We start from the raw sequence: 19,869 nt of genomic DNA, 5'->3' as shown, positions 1-19,869 counted from the left end.
TTATTCCTGCTTGGATGTGTGTTCCCATATCACTGTTGGTAACTGGGAAGTTGCCTGGTGCAGGTCTCCTGACATCTCCACAGTGGGATTTTGTCACTTTTCTCTTGTGCTGGGAGCAGAGGAGGGATCTCCTCAGGTGTTCAAGGCCATCAGTCTGGCTTGAGCTCTTTGTGTAGTTGCCTTCACCTCAGTGTTAACATAATTACAGGTGTTCACTCATTTATTTCTCCCAGTGCCACCTGATTGAGGGTGGCTTGGGGTCAGCAAAAGGCAGCTTCCCCATCCCAATGTGACCAGCTCACCAGTTCATCACCCACAAATTCCCAATTCCTGCTTTGCTGCTCAGCATAGTGGGTTATTTTTAAGCACTGGGAGAAAAAAAAATTGGAAGCCCTTTCAAGTCATTATTTCATGTTTTGTGAGTTCACCTCTTATCTCTTGGAATGTGTTTGGAATTCTTCTGGGATTTACATTATCATATAGATGCCTTAGACCCAACGAATTTGGCCTGCATTGGGATAAACAAGCTTTTGTGTCTAAATTTGTATGTGGAATTCAGTATGTGCTAATGGGTCCTCATCTGTTAATTGGATGGATCTTTTCCAAGGCCAAACAGAATCTGTTGGAGAAACAATCATGATGCCAGCTCTGGCCTGAGCTGGGTCCTGCTCCTTTCTGCTCCCTCGCTGTTCAGGAACCTGCTTGTGCTGAGGAAAGCTGTCCTGTGCACAACCAAAACAGGGTCTGTTGATGTTATTGCTGGTCCTTTGAGAAGATGACTTAGTGGTCACATGTGCTGCTATGAGGTCATTAGGAAGTCTCTCAAATACCCAATTTGAGAAGCAATGATGCTATTGCAGAAATATGCTCCCTCTGCGATGTGAGATGCAAAACTCTCCCAAGCACTTGAGTTTGCAATAGCTCTGAGTGGGATCTGTTATTGTGCATATTTGGGCTCATTCCAGTAAAAAAAAAAAACGACTGTTTTCTGCTTTGCTTTATCCCTCGATTGATTAGTGGATGTGTACTGTGGGATCAAGTTACATCTCAGAGGGCATCCAGCAGAGAGCCTTTTCTGTGCTGAACTGCTCAAGTGAGTCTGACTGCAAGCTCAGCAGTTTTCCAGCAGTGTTTTGTGCCTCCACAGCAATGTCCTTCCCCTGGGAAAGGAGCTCCTCAGATCTGTTTGTGAGTTGAGCCATTGCTCTTCCCAGCACCACAGGGAAATCGGGAGCTTTTTCTAACCCCTTGATGTTGTTTGTGTGATATGCATCTGCTTTGATGCTTTTATTGATGCCACTCCTGGACTCCCTGTTTGTGGATGTCCAGCGTTTCCTGCTGCCACAATCTGCCCTGTGTCTTGCAAAGGGAATTGTTTGGTCCCAGTTTACCCCAGGGGCCTGTATCCAGCTTGGTTCCCATGTACCACTGTGTCCTCAGGGCAGGCATCCTTGTTTTGGGAGGAGAGTGCCATTATCAGAATGAGTAACACCCCTTTGGAGCAGGCAGAAAGGGATCTGATGTCTTCCCACACCCACCCTACTGCTGCTCATGTCCCAGCCGTCCAGGAGCCTTAGGGACTGTCCCATCCCTCTGTGCTGATTAACTCACTGATGCGTGGGAAGATTACCATAGGTGGAAAAAGAAAAGAGTTTTCTGTTCTCAGACCAGAGGTGGGTTATGGGGTAGGGAGGAAAATGGGAGCAAGCTGGCACCTGACTGCATCTTCCAGTTAGGACTTAGTGTGGGCACCGTGTGCTTCATGTCTGCTTCCTTTCTTGCTTTGGGATACCCAAAATACTGCTGCTCTGTTGAGGCTTTGCTGGGATTCCTGCTGGAAACTGATGTAGCCTGTGGGGTTCTGCAGGATGGGCTGGATGGCTGCTGTCCCCTCTTCACCTCCTGCTGTGGAGTCCCTGTGAGTCCTGTACAACACTGGCATCACTTCCCAGCCCTGCCCTGCTGGCCCTGCCAGGTGTGTGAGAGAGACATTGCAGCCCTTCCCCTGCTGAGCAGCTCCCTCTCAGCAGGCAGGCTGGCACCTGCATTTCCCAGCAGGCAGGGTCAGCACATTCCTGCTGCTCTCTGCTCTCCCTCTGCTGCCATGGCTCCTGCTGGGGTTGTACCCCAGTGCCCTCAGAGGTTCCTCTCAAGCCCCAGTGCCCTTCTCACCCTCCTGAGCATGTCCCCATCCTGCTGTGTGGCCAGGGCAGCAGAGCCCATGTGGGCAAGGATGGCTGGGGGTGGAAGGGCTGTGCAGCCCAAAAGCAGCTCTGTAACCCAAAACCAGCTCTGTAGCCCCTGTGCTGGGTCTGGGTGGTCTCACAGAGACCTGCTGACCCTGTTCCCAGCTGCAGTCCTGCTTGCCCTGTCACCACAGAGCCACCCGCTCGTGACATTCCCACTGTCACCCTTGGTAATTATCTCCCCTGAAATGCCACAGCCTGGTTTGAGTTCTTTATTTTCCCTCATTTTCTGTATTTTTAGAGAAAGGGTACTGAATGTGATGTGCTGTTCTCAGATAGCTGCATTGGTGACCTCCACTGCTGTGGGGCCCTGACCTGAGGACAGCAATGGGTGAGCAGTTGTGATGAGCACACAGAGAGCCCTGCTGTCACAGCTGGGCTCTCCCCCTTCCAGGAAAGGCTTTGCAAGCAGAAATCCAAATGTCTAAGAAGTGCCTGGGGTTATAATAATTCTGTTGGCTGGACTTGCTAATAAATGACTAGTTCTGTCTCTTTTTACCTTTCCTCGTGGATGGATGAGGATGAGCGGAGGTGATGTTCCTGCCGGGATCCTCCTGCCCAGCACGGGCAGCTGTGCTCGACCAGAAGGTGCAGGCTGGCTCTGCAGCCTGGCCTGCCCCTGGGACTACACGGGCCCTGCTTCCTGAGCAGGAGAGCTGCTTTATGTTGTGGTTTTACTAAATGAATTCAAAGCTTGGCCTTCCTCCAGGCAAAGTCTGGGCCAGGTGCCAGCGGAGCAGCCCCCAGGGAGAGCACTGGAGCAAGGAGGGGCCAACAGCAGGGAAGAGCAGAGGAATCCAAGAAGGCAGATTTGCCTAGAAAACAGCTCTGTTTCCATCTGCTGGGTCAGGAGTTGCTATAGGAACTGGGATGATAGAGGCAGGGCCATCTCCTGGGCCTGTCTGTGTGTGCGGAGGGAGGGAGGAGGGAGGAGTCACTCAAGTTTGAACATATCATGTGTGTGCTGGTGGAAAGTTGCAAGGAATGTCGAAACTACAGCCTGGCTCAACCTGTGGAGCTCCAGAGAGCCATAGCAGTTGTTCCCTGTGCTCAGCAGGCCCTGGCAGAGGCAGGTAGGGTCCTTGCAGCTTAACCTGGCTCTCAGCTTGGTGTCAGCTCTCAACTTTTTCTCCCCTCCTGTTTCTGTCCTTGGATAAGGCCTTTGGAGGCTTGCTGGGAGTGGTGGAGGGGGTTTGTGCTGGGAGGTGAAGGATTTTCTGCCTAAGAGGGAGAGGGTGGCTCTTTGCAGCCTGTTTTCCCTCCCACTGCTCCAGGAGGGTTCCCAAATCATGGCCATTCCCTCAGGATTGTGTTCCTGGGCACCCCTGGGGCACACAGGCTGTTCTGTGGGCACAAAGGTGCTGCTGGCTGGGTTCTGGGCAGCATTTCTGGGGCTCTGAGGGGGTTCCCAAATCATGGCCATTCCCTCAGGATTGTGTTCCTGGGCACCTCTAGGGGCACTCAGGCTGTTCTGTGGGCATGAAGTACTGCTGCCTGGGTCCTGGGCAGCGCAGTGGGCTCTGGGGCTCCAGGAGGGTTCCCAAATTATGGCCATTCCCTCAGGAATGTGTTCCTGGGCACCCCTGGGACATGCAGGGTGTTCTGTGGGCACAAAGCTGCTGCTGGCTGGGTTCTGGGCAGCAGCGGGCTCTGGGGGGATTCCCAAATCATGGCCGTTCCCTCAGGGATCTGTTCCTGGGCACCTCTAGGGGCACACAGGGTGTTCTGTGGGCACAAAGTGCTGCTGGCTGGGTCCTGGGCAGCATTTCTGGGGCTCTGGGTGGTGTGGGCAGTGTGCCAGCTCTGAGAGCTGCCAGGGCTGAGGCTGGGACAGATGTACAAAGCTGGAGCTGGCAGCGAGTTCTTGTGGGCAGTGGGAAAGTGAGGGAATGTGTTCCTGTGCCCTGAGCCCAGCAGCTCCTGCCCCAATGGGTTCTGTGGGGGAGCATTGCTGTGTTCTCACCTCTTCTCCCACAGAGAGGCAGACCCTGTCCCCTCCTGAAGCACCTACTGCAGTTTTAAACTTTCTCAGGCTCCCATTTACCCTGAAACACAGGACTGTGAATATGCAGGAAGGTGCTCCTGAAAATCCTCATTGTTAGGGTTAACCGTGGGGCTCTCTGGTAGCAGCCCCTCCAGATAAAATCTTATTTATTTCCTCAGTAAACCCATTTCTTCAGGTGCTGAGAACTTTCCAAAATAGTTGTTTCCACTAAGAGTGTTCAGGGTTGCTCACTGCTCCACAGGTATTTCTTTAATAGATTTGGCTGAAATTTCATCTGCTCTTTTTGTGTCACAGAGGATAATCTCTTTAAAAAAAAAAAAAAGGTGGGTAGTGTTGTTTCTCTTTTTGAGAAGCTGCACAATAAGCTGCTGAAAACTGAAATGTGATCTCTATGCAGAGAGGCAGAGCTTGCCAAACTGGCTGGGATCACAGCCCACCTACTCAGGCACCCATCTTATCACAGGCCCAGGAAAGCCCCAGAGTGCAGCCAGCTGTGAATAACCTGCCCGTGCAGGAGATAACCCCTGCTCACACCACTTACTGCTTTGCTTGTGCCTGGCTAGAGCAAAATTCATCTCCAGTGTGCTCTCTTTCACTCTCTTAATGGAATTGCAGATGTTCTTATTATGGAGATCTACTTCCAATATTTTATTGAATTACTCCCACGTTGCTCTGTGGCAATATGTCCCAGAGGCTCAATGCACATGGTATGCTGTGGAATTTCATTTCCTCTGTTTTAATTTGTTGTTTTTTAATTTCAGTTCATTTTCAATATGGAAAAGAGGTAAATGGGGACTTTTTTTTTTTGGTTTAGGCATCACTGTTTTACAAATTTCTTTTTTCCCTTCTCATGTCTCTTGTTTCTCTTGCCTTTGCCTCAAACAATACCATGATTTTCCTCCTGCTACCTGCCTTATGTGTAATTACTAAATCTTATTACATCTCTGTGGGCTTCTGTTTTTTGTTGTCTCAAGAAAATTTAATCAGAATTGGTCATGCTGCCTTGCCAAAGCTGTGAAATGCTGCTCAAGATTTTTTTCTGTGTTCTTGGCTTTTCCTTTGTTTATAAGCAGAGCATTTGCTTTGATTGCTTGAAATACATTGTGGTAAGCAAAGATCTTCTCTGAGCTGTCTCTAATCATGGCAAATATTTTGTTGGAATGTTTAATTAATGGTACCTTCATCTCTGTACATGGGAAGTTAAAATTTATCTTGCAGAGCTGTACCAGTAAATAGCAAACCCAATGCAACGTGGTTGGAGCTGCCTGGAAATCCTCCCTGGAGTCTCCAGGCTTGGTGCCGTGTTTCAGGTGATGTGTGAGTGTTGCCACTCACTGCTCCCATCTCTGCCAGGCACTTCATAAATTAAACTTTAAAACCACTTTGGGTCGTAAACAAAGTTTGCTGAGGCCAAATGCAACAGCTGTGTGTAGCCAGGCAGGGCTGCCGTGGCTGGAGGCTGTGCTCAGCCTCTGGAGGAATGGGACCCACTGAGGTCACAGCCAGAACTGTCCCCTCTGGCTCCTGGGGTGCTGTGGGGGGCCTGGAGCCCTTCCCACTCTCTGCATTTTGGTATTTGGGGTTATTGCAGTCTGTGGAATGCAGGGAAGGATGGTAAGTTATGCTTCTTCCTGAGATTGGAAAAGCTGCTGCAAGTCTGGTATCTTCCTGTGGCTGTAGGGCATGGCTCTCCATTTTTATTAACATTTTTGGTGCCATTGGAGCAGAGCCCACAGTGCTCCTCAGGCAAAGGGCAGGGGCTTTTTGCCAGCTACAGGTGCTCTGAGTTTTGTTTTTACAAATATGAAGAGAAATTGCAAAACTCATAAAATGTAGCTTTTGATAATATTATCAACATTTGTGGTGGTTTGAGGGAGACTGGAAGGGCGGCTCAATTAGTAGATGTTCCAAAATCCTGATTCTGGTTTGATTTTCACTGAACTGTCTCAGAATTTGGTTTCCACCCTTGCAAAAATCAGCAGTTCTCAGGTACTATGTGCAGCTCTGTGCAAGGGTTTGCTTTTCCTAGTTTTGCTAAGAGCTTCCCCCAGTAATCATGTTTTAGCTTTTAAATAGGCTCAACTATGAACAATTTGCAAAACAAAGGTTGTAGATAAGGACCTGTTACTGGTATTTTTGAAGGTAGGCAGTTGATAAGGAAAGCTAAAGATGACTGGAAAAGCACAGCAAATATATCATGGGGCAGTGAGGAATATTTTAATATCTGTAAAACAAAATAAATTTCATCAGCGGTGCTTATATTGTTGGGAAATGTTAAACCCAGCTGAATGCTGATAACAATGCAGAGAAGTAAAACATTTCTTTTCCATTTTTGTGGAGAAGCTGGATGATATTCTCTCAGAATACCTCCCATTGCACTGGTAACCAGGGAGGGTGTTAAACCCCAGATAACATTTCAGAGTATTTTGAAACTTGAGCAGCACTGGAACCTGTTTGTTTAAAACAAATTGCCAAAGCAGCTTTCTGAATCCTGGCTGCCAATTTGTAATAAATCTGGGAAGACCAAAGGAGTTCCAGAAGTTTGGGAAAACATAAATGTTGTAGCAGTGTTTTAAGATGGAGAAGGGAGCAGGTAACCAGCGGGCAGTGCAGACCAACCTCTGCCACGTTAAAGAAGGAGCATGCTCAGCAATCCCTGGGCTCTGATGGAAAGCAGATCACGTCCAAAAAAAACCACCTCAAATTGTGGGTTTAATGAGATTCTTGCACTGGTTGCCAAGAGTAGCTGCACTGGCACCATAAACCTGGATCCTGAGGGATCCCAGGGGGCAGAGGAGGCTTTGCCGTGGGAGCAGGGCTGTGTTGGATCCCCTGGCTGATCCCTGGCATGTCCTTCATGCTTTCCTGCTTGTCTCAGCACTGCTGGTGGGCTCTGAGCTCAGAAACACCCCCTGGGCACTGTGGGGGCTCTGATCCTTGTCCCTGCCCTGTGCCAGGCTGGCAGAGCCTCCCCGTCCCTGTTGCTGCTCAGTGCTGTGCTCAAGGAGCTGATTTAGAAAGTGCCACCTGATACCCCTCAAAAATAGTCCCCAGTGGGAATGTGATCCCTGCACTCTGCAAGCAGAGGGTGAGGAGCTGTGCTCTGACATCAGTGTGGGACAAATCAGCTATTCCCTGGTTTCCCTGTGAACAAGCCAGTGGGAATCATGGCAAAATCTGCCTGGAGGGAGCCTCTGTCTCACCAGGGAGAAGCTATTAATAAATTAATGCTGAATCTTGGTTCCCTGAGCAGGCTGGTGGAGTCAGCAGGGTTCAGCTGGGACAAGAAGCAGCTCTGGAATACCCAAGAGCAGATTATCAAGGAGGTGCATAACAGGAGGATTGACAGTGATTGTCAATAAGATAAAAGGAGTTTCTGCCTTGGGATAATGAGGGATAAAGTTTTCCTTCTTCAGACAGCTGAGCAGTGGGAGAGGTTGTCCAGAGAGGTGGGGGGAGCCTCCATCCTTGGGGGATTTTAAAGCCCCATGCAGGCTGCTCTGAAATTGGTGCTAACCCTGCTTGGAGTAGGAGCTGGGATTAGATGCTCTCCTGGGGATCTCCTCCAGCCCAAATAATTCTGCAGCTGAGCAACCTGATCTCCTTCTTAGTGCAAGTTAGAGCACAGTTAAGTAAAAGGTTCTGGTGGAGCCCCCTGAGAGCAGGGAGGGAGGAAGGTGGTTTAGACTGAGTGCTCTTAATACCCCATCTGTCATCTCTGTGGTTAACATGTCCTGGGGATGGTTGCTATGTGAGACTTTGCAGTGGGAGATTGCAGGTCTTGAAGGAACTATTGCTGACTTTTAGGTGATGTATTTTAAGGGTTGTTTAAAAAAATAAAAGCTAGAGAGAGATGCCAGTGTTTAGGAACAGTGAAAATGTCATTGTGCTGAGTGCTCTTTGGGCCTGTCAGGGTGGGAAGGAAGCTCTGGAAAGGGACAGTAAGGGACACTGCTGCTTGGGCAGGGACAAGGGAGGTACTTGGAGCTGCTGGTTTGTGCACAGTCTTGTTCTCCTGCGACTTCTGTCCTACAGAAACAGCGGTACTGGAGCTGGGAACTGGGAACTGGATCCTCTGCAGTTGAGGGATGTGTATTTTGGAGGGTGTGCTGGAGGCTCCCCTGCCCCTGCTGCTGGGGAATGGCCCTGTCCTGAGCAGGGCCCTGGCAGGTCATGGGAAGCACCTCCAGGTTCCTTGGTTGAGATGGGCACAGAGTTCCTGTGCCCTGGGTTGGGGGGAAAGCTTTGGTTTTGCTTTAGCTGAGCTAAAACCCACCTTGTGGTGCAGCAAATTTGCATTTCCTTATCTTCGGTTTTATCTTGCTAATGGTTTATAATTTTGGCCTTGTTACTTGGATGGATTAAATTACATTTAATGCATGCTCATTGATCCCCAAGTCTGGTTTTGTGACAGAAGTGCTCTGGGCAGTTTCACAAACTGAGGACACCCCACTCCTATAGGACTGGCTGACAGGCAGTGGGAAAAAGCTGGAGGATTTACTGGCCTTGTGCAGAAACACCAGCATCTCTCTGGGCTGTGGGTGAGGCACTGCCTCATGTTTGAGTGCATGGGCTCCTCCCAGTGTCACATGCTGTGGTGTGGGTGACTGAAATGCTGTTTTTCTCCTAAAATCTAGCAGGAGTGAAGTGTCACTTTCTTCATAACCCAATTAAGATGTTTGGCTACAGCATGGAAAACAAGGCTCAGACCCTCCTCAGCCTCAGGGCAGGCCTGTCCCCCCTCTCAAGAGGGTGACCATGGAGTACACCCAGTCCTTGGTGTTCCCATTCCTCTGCCACTGCCCCAGCTCTGTGGTGTCCCTGTCCCACCCCAAGTGCCACTCCTCAGTGTTGTCCTTTTGGTCCCACATTCATGTCTCTTGTCACAGGTTTCTCAGTGCCTCCTCAAAGATGATGCTGGAGCCTCTTCCTGTCTCAATTTCCCTGTTCCTCTGACTTACTTCTCACGTGTATTTTGATTAACCCAACCCTTTCACCTAAAATCTGTTTGCTCTTATCTGTCTGGCCTTGTTGCTGCTCTGGATATCACTTAGAGGTGTCACTATTTCTGCCCAATGCCCCCCACCATGTTCCAAACATTGCAATGGATTTTTCCTCTTTCTGACCACTTCTGTTGGTGCCTAAATCCCAAATCTCCTGTTGCAGCCTTGCACTTCATGCCAGGATCTTGCTGGCCCTGCCCAGCTGCCCTGTCACTCTGACACAATGAATTTTGGTGTCACTGTTGGCACTTGGTTTGTCCAGGTGCCATCCATGTGTCACATAGAGACCTGTCCACTGCTGCCTGGCTGATTGAATCCAGGGAGAGAGAGACACCACACTCAGAGCTAACCTGAGGGGAAATTTGTTGTCCTATTTTCACAGGGCTCCCTCACAATCAGCATGGCTTGGTCCATGGAGGGGCTGGCCATGTTCTCTGGCCAGCAGCCCTGCTCTGTTTTGTCACTCTTGTGCCAGTATTTGAATTGTAAACTAAGCAGAACATTTTAAAAAGCGATCAGAATTCTTTCTGCTAAGAGTTTTCATTTCCAAATTCTGTTTGGTCCAAACCAGAGCTGCATGTGCTCCTGGGGAAGGCTGCTGGGGCTCAGGTCTCCCAGATTAACTCTGAGGCAAAGAGAAATGCTCTACCATTGTTTTGGAGCCAGAAAAATGGAAATCACACTTCCCAGGCTCTTGTTTCTTCAAGCATCAGATACTGCCCCAATTATTTGCTTTGCTTCTTCCCATTGAATTCCTTTAGGAATGGTAGGAGATGCCATCCACTCCTCCTGCTTGTTCCTGGACCTCTCCTGTTGTACCCAGAGCTCTGTGTGTGATACTCTCTGTGTCTTGTGGAGTTTCTTGGTGTGGCTCTGGGCATCTGGAGTGGGATTGCTGCAGCAAACCCTCAGGTCCCACTCTGGGATAATGATCTGCAAAGGAACCAGTTAAAACAAATGCCTGTTTCAGTTGGGATCTAGAGAGGCTTGCAAACATGCCAGACCTCTGTAATGGATCTCTGGAGGGAGAGCAGGGCCTGGAGGAGCTCCAAGTCCCACCTTCCTCATGCACATCACTGAGGAACAGCTCCCTCCTGTGCTCGCTGAGCCTTTGCTGTGCTCTGGGTCACAGCCAGCTGCTCCTCTGTGGAGGCATGGGCTGGCTTTTCAGGCATGCTATCTGCTGGGTTTATTGGGGAAAAGTGCCCTCTTTTGCATTTCTTGGTGAGTTTTTCAACAAGTAGATTTTTTTTTTCCACTCTCCCAATGATTGTACCAGGATTTTATTCTCCTGCAGCCAGCTGTTAGCAATTAGCAACTTGATCCAGTCGGGCCTGGGAACAGAGTTTAACACTTTCTTGCCTCTCAGAGGATGTTGCTAATCCTGTTTTTACTGGTTTCAGGCTTGTGCTGTAGTTTTGGCACTTGGTGTGTATGTGTGGGCGGGGTGGGAAGATAGGCATGAGTACGGCAGAGGACTAATGGAGCTGAAAGAAAAGTATTGAGCCATTTACACAGGAAAAGTCCTTAGTAAGATGATTCCCAAGTAGTCTGTACAGAAAGCTGTATTTAGTAGCAGCTTCAGTGTGTCCTAGCTCTGGGAAGTGTGCAGCTTGGGAATCCAGTCTAGTCCTGGATGAGATTGAGACTCAGCACCAACCAACACCAGTAATTCTTCAAAGAGTGATTTCTGCAGCTCCTGAGTGGGGCTGAACCTCCTCCAAAATGTTTCACCCTCTGGAGGGTGAAAACCACTCTTGCTGACCCTGCTTGGCACTGCAGCAGCTGTGAGAGAGCTGAGGAATGGCAATGTTTGCTCCCTGTGTCCATCACTTCTCCCAGGGCTCACTGACAGGCACTTTGGTGATCCTGCACTGGGAACCAAATGTGGTGGGAAAAACAAACCCAGCAGAGCCTGCACCAGCTGCTGAGGTGCCTGGGCAGGGCTGCACTGCTGGAAATGGTCACCTCTGCCACACACAAAGGTGAGAATTCATGGTACCAAACTGGGGGAGACAGGGCTCGTCCAGACCAGCCTTTCCTTCTGTCAGCAGTGGAGACACATCCAGAGAGGATTCACCCTGCTTGTCTTGGATACCCTTTAGGCAAGGGCCCAATTCAAAGCCAGCTTTTGTAGGCACAGAGCTGCTGACAGGTGAGCTCTGGATCAGCTCTGGAGCTTTCCCCTTTCCCCTTTCCCCTTTCCCCTTTCCCCTTTCCCCTTTCCCCTTTCCCCTTTCCCCTTTCCCCTTTCCCCTTTCCCCTTTCCCCTTTCCCCTTTCCCCTTTCCCCTTTCCCCTTTCCCCTTTCCCCTTTCCCCTTTCCCCTTTCCCCTTTCCCCTTTCCCCTTTCCCCTTTCCCTTTCCCCTTTCCCCTTTCCCCTTTCCCCTTTCCCTTCCCTTTCCCCTTTCCCCTTTCCCCTTTCCCCTTTCCCCTTTCCCCTTTCCCTCCCCTTTCCCCTTTCCCCTTTCCCCTTTCCCCTTTCCCCTTTCCCCTTTCCCCTTTCCCCTTTCCCCTTTCCTTGTGGCCAGACTGGCCTCTATGGCTGCATATTGCAGTTCCCCCAAGCCATGCTATTTCTGTGTTCCTGCAGAGGTCCATGTGCCCATCAAGTCCTGAGAAGCCCCTGGTTCTCAGGTGGCACCTTCACCTGTCTGTGCCCCCCAGTTTGTACCTTTTCTCCAGTGCTGCCTGGGTGGCAGGAGCTGAAATGGTGCTTGGGCATTTCTGTGTGACTTCCCTTGTCCCCACACCTCATCCCTTCCTTCCTCCTGATATTTTACATCCTTGTTTAACCACCTGAATGTGGTGCTGATGTGACTGGCTCTGTGGCAGCACAAAAGGTGCCATAAAACAAATGGGCTCTTACCTTCTGGTGCTTGTTCAGATGAGGTAATGGAGCTGTTTGTGGTGTGTTTATTCAGTTGCTGTGACACTGGTGGCTGTTGTCATTTTGAGAGGACAAGGGGGCACAGCACAACTATTGTTATCAAAGGAAAGTGCTCATGTTAAGTGCCAAGGTGAGCCCCAGCTGGGCTGTGAGGGCTGTGCTGATGCAGAGGGTGGATGATGCCCTGCTCTTGATCCTTCTTTGCTGGGCTTTTGCACCAGGTGGGAAATGAAGGCATTTGAGCATTTACTGCTGTCTGGGGCTGCTCTCATTTCTTTCTTGTTCCAGCAGTGGGGCTTGAGCCCTCAGCCTACCCACAGTCCCTGTTTCAGTGCTTTCCAGGCATCCTTCCCCTTATTCCTGGGCAGCTCAGAGAGAAATCCCTGTGTGCTTTGGTGGAGCCAGCCTGAGTCTTGAAGCTCACACAGTTTGCCAGGCTCTGGAGGGAGGGTGAGGATGTGCAGTCTGTGTGCGGTGTCATTTGCCATTTGAGGGCTCCTTGTTGGAAAATTTTAAACAAAAGGTGAACAAAAATTTTAAACAGGTGAACAAAAGTCACCTGGGACACATCTCCAAGCTGCTCTTCTCCTTCCTCCTCAACAAGCTCTGGTCAGTGGCTGTGGGAAATGAATTTGTAGAAAATTCTTTAAACCTGATAGAAAGTTTACATAGTATGTAGACTTTGAGATAAGAAATATTAATATAAAAATACTATAGACTAAGATACTTTTGAGAGAGAAATGGAACTAGAAACAAGTTTCAAAGAGTGGTTTTGTAAATAAGACTGATACTTTAGAGAAATAAAATTATGAAAGATGTATTGTAGTAGGACTCACTAGTAGGGGTAATTCTAGATGATTGGTTTTAAGGTATTTATAGCATAGTATGATTAAAACTGATAGGTTAAGAAATGTTTATAATATAATTACAAAATAATTAATTTCTGATTGTTATAGCGTGAGTTATAACATCTGTATTGTATCACCCTTCACATGAGACTAAAAATAGCATAAAAGTTTTTAAAACACCTCTCAGTTGCCCCATCTCTAGGCCAAAAAAAACCCTTAATCCAACAAGTGGCTGGTTCAGCTTGGGCACCCACAGGAAGGGTCTATGCCAGACTTCACCCCCGTGGTGCAGCTGATCTGGGGCATGGCCAGGGCACCACCACAGGTCTCTGCTGAGCTCCCATCACCTCCTGCAGGAGGGTGGCTCAAGTCAAAGCCTTGGTGTTGCTGGCAGGTCCCTTTCTCAGGTCCTGCCACAGGACTGTCTCCCCCAGGGCTGAATTCTCTGCAGTTCCCTTTGCAGGTGCTGCTTTGGGAGCTCCCAGCACACCTTAGCAAATCACCTGCATGAATTAACACTCACCAGGCCTGTGTTCAAACTGCCCCAAAACTTCTTACAAAGTCTCAAAGTCTCCTCTCTGTGGGGGTTGCAGTCTGCCCTGGGATGGTGGGGATCTGTGTTTTCAGCAGCAATTCTTCCTGCTAACTGTTTCCATCACCAAATTCTGTTTGGTCCAAATCAGAGCTGCATAGGCTGCTGAGGCTGAGATCTCTCAGATTAACTCTGAGGCAAAGAGAAAAGCTCTACCATTATTTTGGAGCCAGAAAAATGGAAATCACACTTCCCAGGCTCTTGTTTCTTCAAGCATCAGATATTGCCCCAATTATTTGCTTTGCTTCTTCCCATTGAATTCCTTTAGGAATGGTAGGAGATGCCATCCAGTCCTCCTGCTTGTTCCTGGACCTTTTCTGAGGATGCTGTGATTCACTTTGATTCACCCCATTCCATTCCAGGAGGAAAGGATGGCCTGGCATGCACAAACAGCTGCAGAGTGCTTGGTCAAAACCTCTTCTGTGGTCACCAGACCCTCCTGCTGAGCTCTGGGCTTGTGCTTTGCTTTTGCAGGCTCACCACAGGGATATCACAGCCCTGGCCAGGGTGTTCATGCAGGAGGCTGGGGCAGGAGGGACCTGGTGATTTTAAGGAGATTTTTGGTTGCCTGCCTGGGCACAGGCACCCAGCATGAGCTCCCCCTCCTGCCTGCGTGTTTGGCTCCCTTCCCAAGAGGGCCCTCAGTTGTTTTTCAGGCTCAGAGCCATCTTTTCTGATGGAATCCTGCAGGGACAATGGCCAGTAGCATATCCTTAAGAAAGAGAATAAAAACAGGGCAGGCTCCAGTGATTCTAACCCCGATTTAGCTTCTGGGTGTCCAGCAATCTGCAGCTGGGGGGGTTTCCCAAGCCAAAGGTTTTACCTTTGGATTTAAGGAGCTGTGTTCCTTGGGTGCTCAGGGCTGTGACTTGTACAGTTTAATTATGTTGGGTGGAAAAAAAGAGCCTTTTGTTACCAATCTCTGAGCTAATGGCATCTGATGCTCCTGCATGCATGCATGCACTGCCACAATGGTGGAACCTTTTATAGCCTCTCCTCCTTCACTAACAAATCCCAACATTCAGTGTTGCCTTTTTACTAAAACTCCAAGGATTCTTGAGCAAACAGCTTCGGGTCCTGGCAACTTTACATTTATTGATTCGTTCTGTTTTCTTTTCTCCTGGCATTCCATTATGAGACAGAGCCTCTAACCTGCCTTCTGTAAAATTATCCTCCAGGATGGAGCCTCCCAAGGCTCTTTGTAGTGAATGTGGGCACAAAGAATTCACATAACTGCTCATCTGACCTCCTGTTCCTTTAGGTGTTATCATGGCTTGCCAATTAAATTGCCAATTACTACTTTCCTTGTTTCCAAACAGGAAATGAAGTGTTCTCACCTGTGTGAATGCACATGCACTTTTGGCAGCAGTGTGGATGTGCAGGGAGAGATTATTTTCACCCTGCTTTGGACTTTTATCTTAAAACTGTGTGGCAAGCTCCAAGGTGCCTGCTTGACTGCTTGGTGCCAAGGTTTAGGTGGATAAAGCCTGCTTGGACTGCCCAGGTTCATTTGTAGCTGCAGTTTCACTATTTGTTAATTTAGTAAGGAAAGTGAAGTATTGATGAGGAAGAAATTACTTTGCAGTGGACTTGTTTAATTGCAGTTAAAATGGTGCATCCATCCACCCAGGAGCCATGGCAGCTGAGGGCCTGGCAGATGGACTGCACTGGGAGCTTTAGGGGTGGTGTGGGCAGTCAAGTGATCACTGGTTCCTCTCTAAGCCTCGGATCTGGTGATGAGCAGAGCAGGGCTGAGGTCAAAGGCACTCTTGAAGGCAGGGAAGATTGCCCAGCCCATCACGAGGCAATGACACAGAGCAGCCCTGTCCCTGGAGGACTCATCCTCTCTCTTTGCTTTGTCTTTCAGAGATGTAGATGGCAGCTGCTGCCCTTGAAGGACACGTCTGACCCTGTGCAGCACCTCCAGTTGCTACCATGATCTTCTGCATGCTGCTGCTGGCCTCCCTGCCTGAGCCCTCTGGCGCCGAAGTCAACCCTGGTAGGAGCTGCCAGGCTGGGAGGGGGCTCCTGTTTCACCTTCTGTGTGCTCCTTGTCTCCTTTCTTTGCCTCTCCTGGGGATTGAGTGTGAGGGCTGCATGTAGGGATAATCACTGATATAGTTCCCAAATATCCTCTGGGCTGAGATATTCCTGGGCAGCTGTGCTGGGGTGGGACACTCCTGCCAGCCACAGGAAGGCACAGGGACATGGACATTGTCCCTTCTCTATCACCCAGGCCTGTCTTGGGCTCTGAACCTTCCACCTCTCTCATCTTCTGGCTCTCCCACCTTCTGTGTACTCCTTGTCTCCTTTCTTTGCCTCTCCTGGGGATTGAGTGTGAGGGCTGCATGTAGGGATAATCACTGATGTAATTCCCAAATATCCTCTGGGCTGAGATATTCCTGGGCAGCTGTGCTGGGGTGGGACACTCCTGCCAGCCACAGGAAGGCACAGGGACATGGACATTGTCCTTTCTCTGCCCACCCAGGCCTGTCTTGGGCTCTGAACCTTCCACCTCTCTCATCTTCTGGCTCTCCCCCCTTCTGTGTGCTCATTCTCTCCTTTCTGTGCCTCTCGTGGGATTGAGTGTGGGGGCTGCATGTAGAGATAATCACTGATGTAATTCCCAAATGTCCTCTGGGCTGAGATATTCCTGGGGTGGGACACTCCTGCCAGCCACAGGAAGGCCCGGGGACATGGACATTGTCCCTTCTCTATCACCCAGGCCTGTGTTGGGCTCTGAACCTTCCACCTCTCTCATCTTCTGGCTCTCCCACCTTCTGTGTGCTCCTTCTCTCCTTTCTTTGCCTCTTGTGGGATTGAGTGTGAGGGCTGCATGTAGAGATAATCACTGATGTAATTCCCAAATGTCCTCTGGGCTGAGATATTCCTGGGGTGGGACACTCCTGCCAGCCACAGGAAGGCACAGGGACATGGACATTGTCCTTTCTCTATCACCCAGGCCTGTCTTGGGCTCTGAATTTCCCTCCAGCACTTTGGCTGTGTGTCCTGCAGAGCAAACCTCACTCCAGAGTGGCTCAGAGGTTCTGTGCTCACTGTGGAAAACAAATTTCCAGTTAGCAAAGCATCAGCCCCAGCTGTCCAGCCAGCAAGGGGCATTCTGGAGAGAGAAGTGTGGAAGGACAGATGTAAACCTTACCTGGCACAAAGATAGGGTGGAGATAGGGATATGAGCCTGAGTCCCTGTGGAGGACCATTTATCCTACAGCACTTGGCAGGATACAGCCATGATGGAGATAAGTAAGATAATGGTCTGCAATGTGTTGCAAAAATTCCTGTAATGAGGTGTTTTGAGTCTGTGAAACAAATGAGTTTAATCCTTTTGCAGTTGGCTGAAGGTGTGGTGAGGCAGCAGTGCTACCCTGAGGGCCTGGGCTGGCTCTGTTTGTCTGGAGCCCTTTGTGGCTGGCTCTGACCCTGCTCTGGCCTGTGGATGTTTGCAGAGGTTTGAGGTTGTGCTGCAAGCAGCCAGAAGTGAAGTGAGGGTTGTGTGGGAGCTGGGCAGCATTCCTGTGCTCCCTGTTGCACAGCATTCCCTGCACCACACACACAAACCTCACAGAGGAGAGGGAGGGCAGCAGGGCCAGCCCTGTGCAGGTTCCTTTGGGTGCAGGAGCAGCTCTTCCACACCAGCTCCAGGGAGGTGGCTGGGCTCTGAGCACAGCTCTGGGATCCTGCAGGAATCTTCTGTTGCAGACAACTTTTATGAAAAATTCTTTCCTTAGGATTTTTCCTCCTGAGAAGCTGAGAGGCCTCAGGAACAAAATGTAAACAATGATTATCTGCTGCTGTGGAATGCAACAGGTGGATCTGTAATTGGCCCATGTTGGTTGTTTCTAATTAATGGCCAATCACAGTCAGCTGGCTTGGGCTCTGTTTGAGACACAAGCCTTTGTTATCATTCTTTGCTATGCTATTCTTAGCCAGCCTTCTGATGAAACCTTTTCTTCTATTCTTTTAGTATAGTTTTAATGTAATATATATCATAAAATAATAAATCAAGCCTTCTGAAACATGGAGTCAGATCCTCATCTCTTCCCTCATCCAAGAACCCCTGTGAACCCTGTCACAATCTTCCATCCAGAAATAGCCCCCCACACCTTTGAGCTCTGCCTGTGCCATCCTCAGGCAGCTTTGCTTCCTCAGCTCCCCCAGCTGCTCTGCCTGGGGCTGGCCCTGCTCTTCCCAGACACATTCCAGCACCTTGGCCCAGCTGCTGCTCCTGGCTCTGATGCCACAGGCTCCATGGCTTATCCTGCCCTCCTGGTGTGCCCCAGGAGCAGTCTGAAGCGTGTCCTCATTGCCCTATAACCCACAGGGGCTGCTCAGGGGCTGGTTTCAGGCCTGTGCAGCAGAGTCCTGCTGAGTCTCTTGTCTGCTCCCCTGACAGGCTGGGCCACCTCTCTGAGCCCCTGGCTCTCCTGAGTGCCCAGTGAAGGGTCCTGGTGCCACCTGAACAGAACCCAAGGATGGTTTTGCTCAAAATAGGTGCATTTGGTGAGAGCTGTGGCCACCCTCAGAGTGCATCCCTCAATGCCAAGGGCACTCTGGGTTCTGCTGCCAGCCCTGGGGTTGTGAACAAATAGGTTTTGTGCAGGCTTGCACGAAGACTCAGTCCCCCAGAGTCCTGCCCAAGCAGCTCCATCTGGCACTGCTGGCCAGTGTGTGTGTGACCTTTGAATAAGGTGTGAGCACACAGGACTGCCACTGCAGCAGCACAAAAAGCACCTTCTGCTCTCACATGCTGACCCCACCCTTTGGAACATCTCTGTGCATTTACCCACAGCTCAGCAGCAGGTCAGGGTGTGCTGGGACAGGTGAGATGAAGAGAGCCAGGGCTGTTTTGGCTCCCAGATAACCTGGATGTGCAGGGTGGGAGCTGTGACTGGGGCTCCTGGCTGGCTCCCAGCAGGCACCCCTGCTCTGGATCCCAGCAGGCCCCACTGCTCTGGATCCCAGCAGGCACCCCTGCTCTGGATCCCAGCACCACACCCCTGCTCTGGATCCCAGCAGGCACCAATTCCCTCCAGGGAATTCAGGCCCCCTGACCAACCCCAGCTGAATGTTGGTTTGTCCAGGTGCCATCCATGTGTCACACAGAGACCTCTCCACTGCTGCCTGGTTGTTTGAATCCAAGGAAAGAGACACCACACACTGAGTTCACCTGAGGGGAAGCTGCTGTCACCCTGTGGGTGTCACCCAGGGCCCCCCATCCCTCTGGCTCTGGCTGGGCTGGCACTCAGCAGAGCTTTACCCCAGGGATACCCCCAGCTCACTGCAGCCTCCAGAGCCACTGCTTGGGTATTTATTTGCTTGTGGTGGCTGTGAGTTTCTTCAGCTGGTTTGTTGAACTCATGGGAAGCTGTGGCACTGGAGTGTTTAATAGGTTAAGGATTTATATTCTATATTTGAACTCTTCTACCTGACCTTTTGATGTATCCTGCTTCTGATGTTCTGGGAGACAGCAAGGATATCTATTGTTCAATGTAAATTATCTTTGTCATATTTCAGTAATCCCTTTTGTAAAGATGAGGCTGCAGATCTTTCCTTCATCATCTGTGTTGCCTTTTTGATGATGGAAGGGAGGAGCAAGAGCTCTATTCCTTATCTGCCTGACATCTGACCATGAATATAGGCAGTGCTGTAATGCTAATTTTAGTTGGTTTTATAGGTAATCCCTTGATTAAAAAAAATTAATATAAAAGCATTAAAATATACTAATTTTAATATTTAATATTAAATATTAAGTTTATTAAATAAATTTTTAATAGTTATTAGTATTTAACTATTGAATTTTAAAAATATTGAATATTTTAAATATTAAATAACCTGGTTCATTAGTGAATGTTGTCACCTCACCAGTTATCTCCTATACCCAGTAATTTAGGAATGCTCAGCACATCACACATTCACTGATCCAGTGCCTAACAGCTGCAGGCAAACCCTGTTGAAGCCCCACCCTCTGTTTGCAAACATTTCTACATCAGATCTGTCAGGCACTGATTCAGCCTGAGGTGCTTTATTCTGTGTAGTGATAATAGCATTCAGGTTTTCATCCCTCTGTCTTGTCTTGTAGCTTCTGAAGCTGCTGAATGGATTTCATGGAGTGCCAGAATCTCCTGAGTTGGAAGGGACCCAGGAGAACCCTTGAAGTGCAGCTCCTGTTGAGCTGGGTGCAGGTTTGGTACGAGGGTGGCTGGAGAAATCTCCAGGGTCCCTTCCAACCCAGCCCACCTGGGATTTTGGGAACCCTGGAGGACACCC

At 49.6% G+C, this 19,869-nt stretch overlaps 1 protein-coding gene across 2 annotated transcripts in view; it reads left to right on the top strand.

Annotated features, from left to right (window-relative positions):
• The first annotated feature begins 3,201 nt into the window (after positions 1-3,201).
• LOC135454930 (discoidin domain-containing receptor 2-like) overlaps positions 3,202-19,869 on the top strand; it is a 50,348-nt gene continuing 33,680 nt past the window's right edge. For both annotated transcript variants that reach the window (XM_064727608.1, XM_064727609.1), the window contains exons 1-2: positions 3,202-3,319; positions 15,452-15,583. In XM_064727608.1, the coding sequence (XP_064583678.1) occupies positions 15,520-15,583 (64 nt within the window). In that variant the 5' untranslated portion in view covers positions 3,202-3,319; positions 15,452-15,519. The remainder of the gene's footprint in view (positions 3,320-15,451; positions 15,584-19,869) is intronic.

Source organism: Zonotrichia leucophrys, chromosome 17, assembly GCF_028769735.1.
Source record: "Zonotrichia leucophrys gambelii isolate GWCS_2022_RI chromosome 17, RI_Zleu_2.0, whole genome shotgun sequence".
Classification (NCBI taxonomy): Eukaryota; Metazoa; Chordata; class Aves; order Passeriformes; family Passerellidae; genus Zonotrichia; species Zonotrichia leucophrys.
This window is presented reverse-complemented; position numbering and strand designations above follow the sequence as displayed.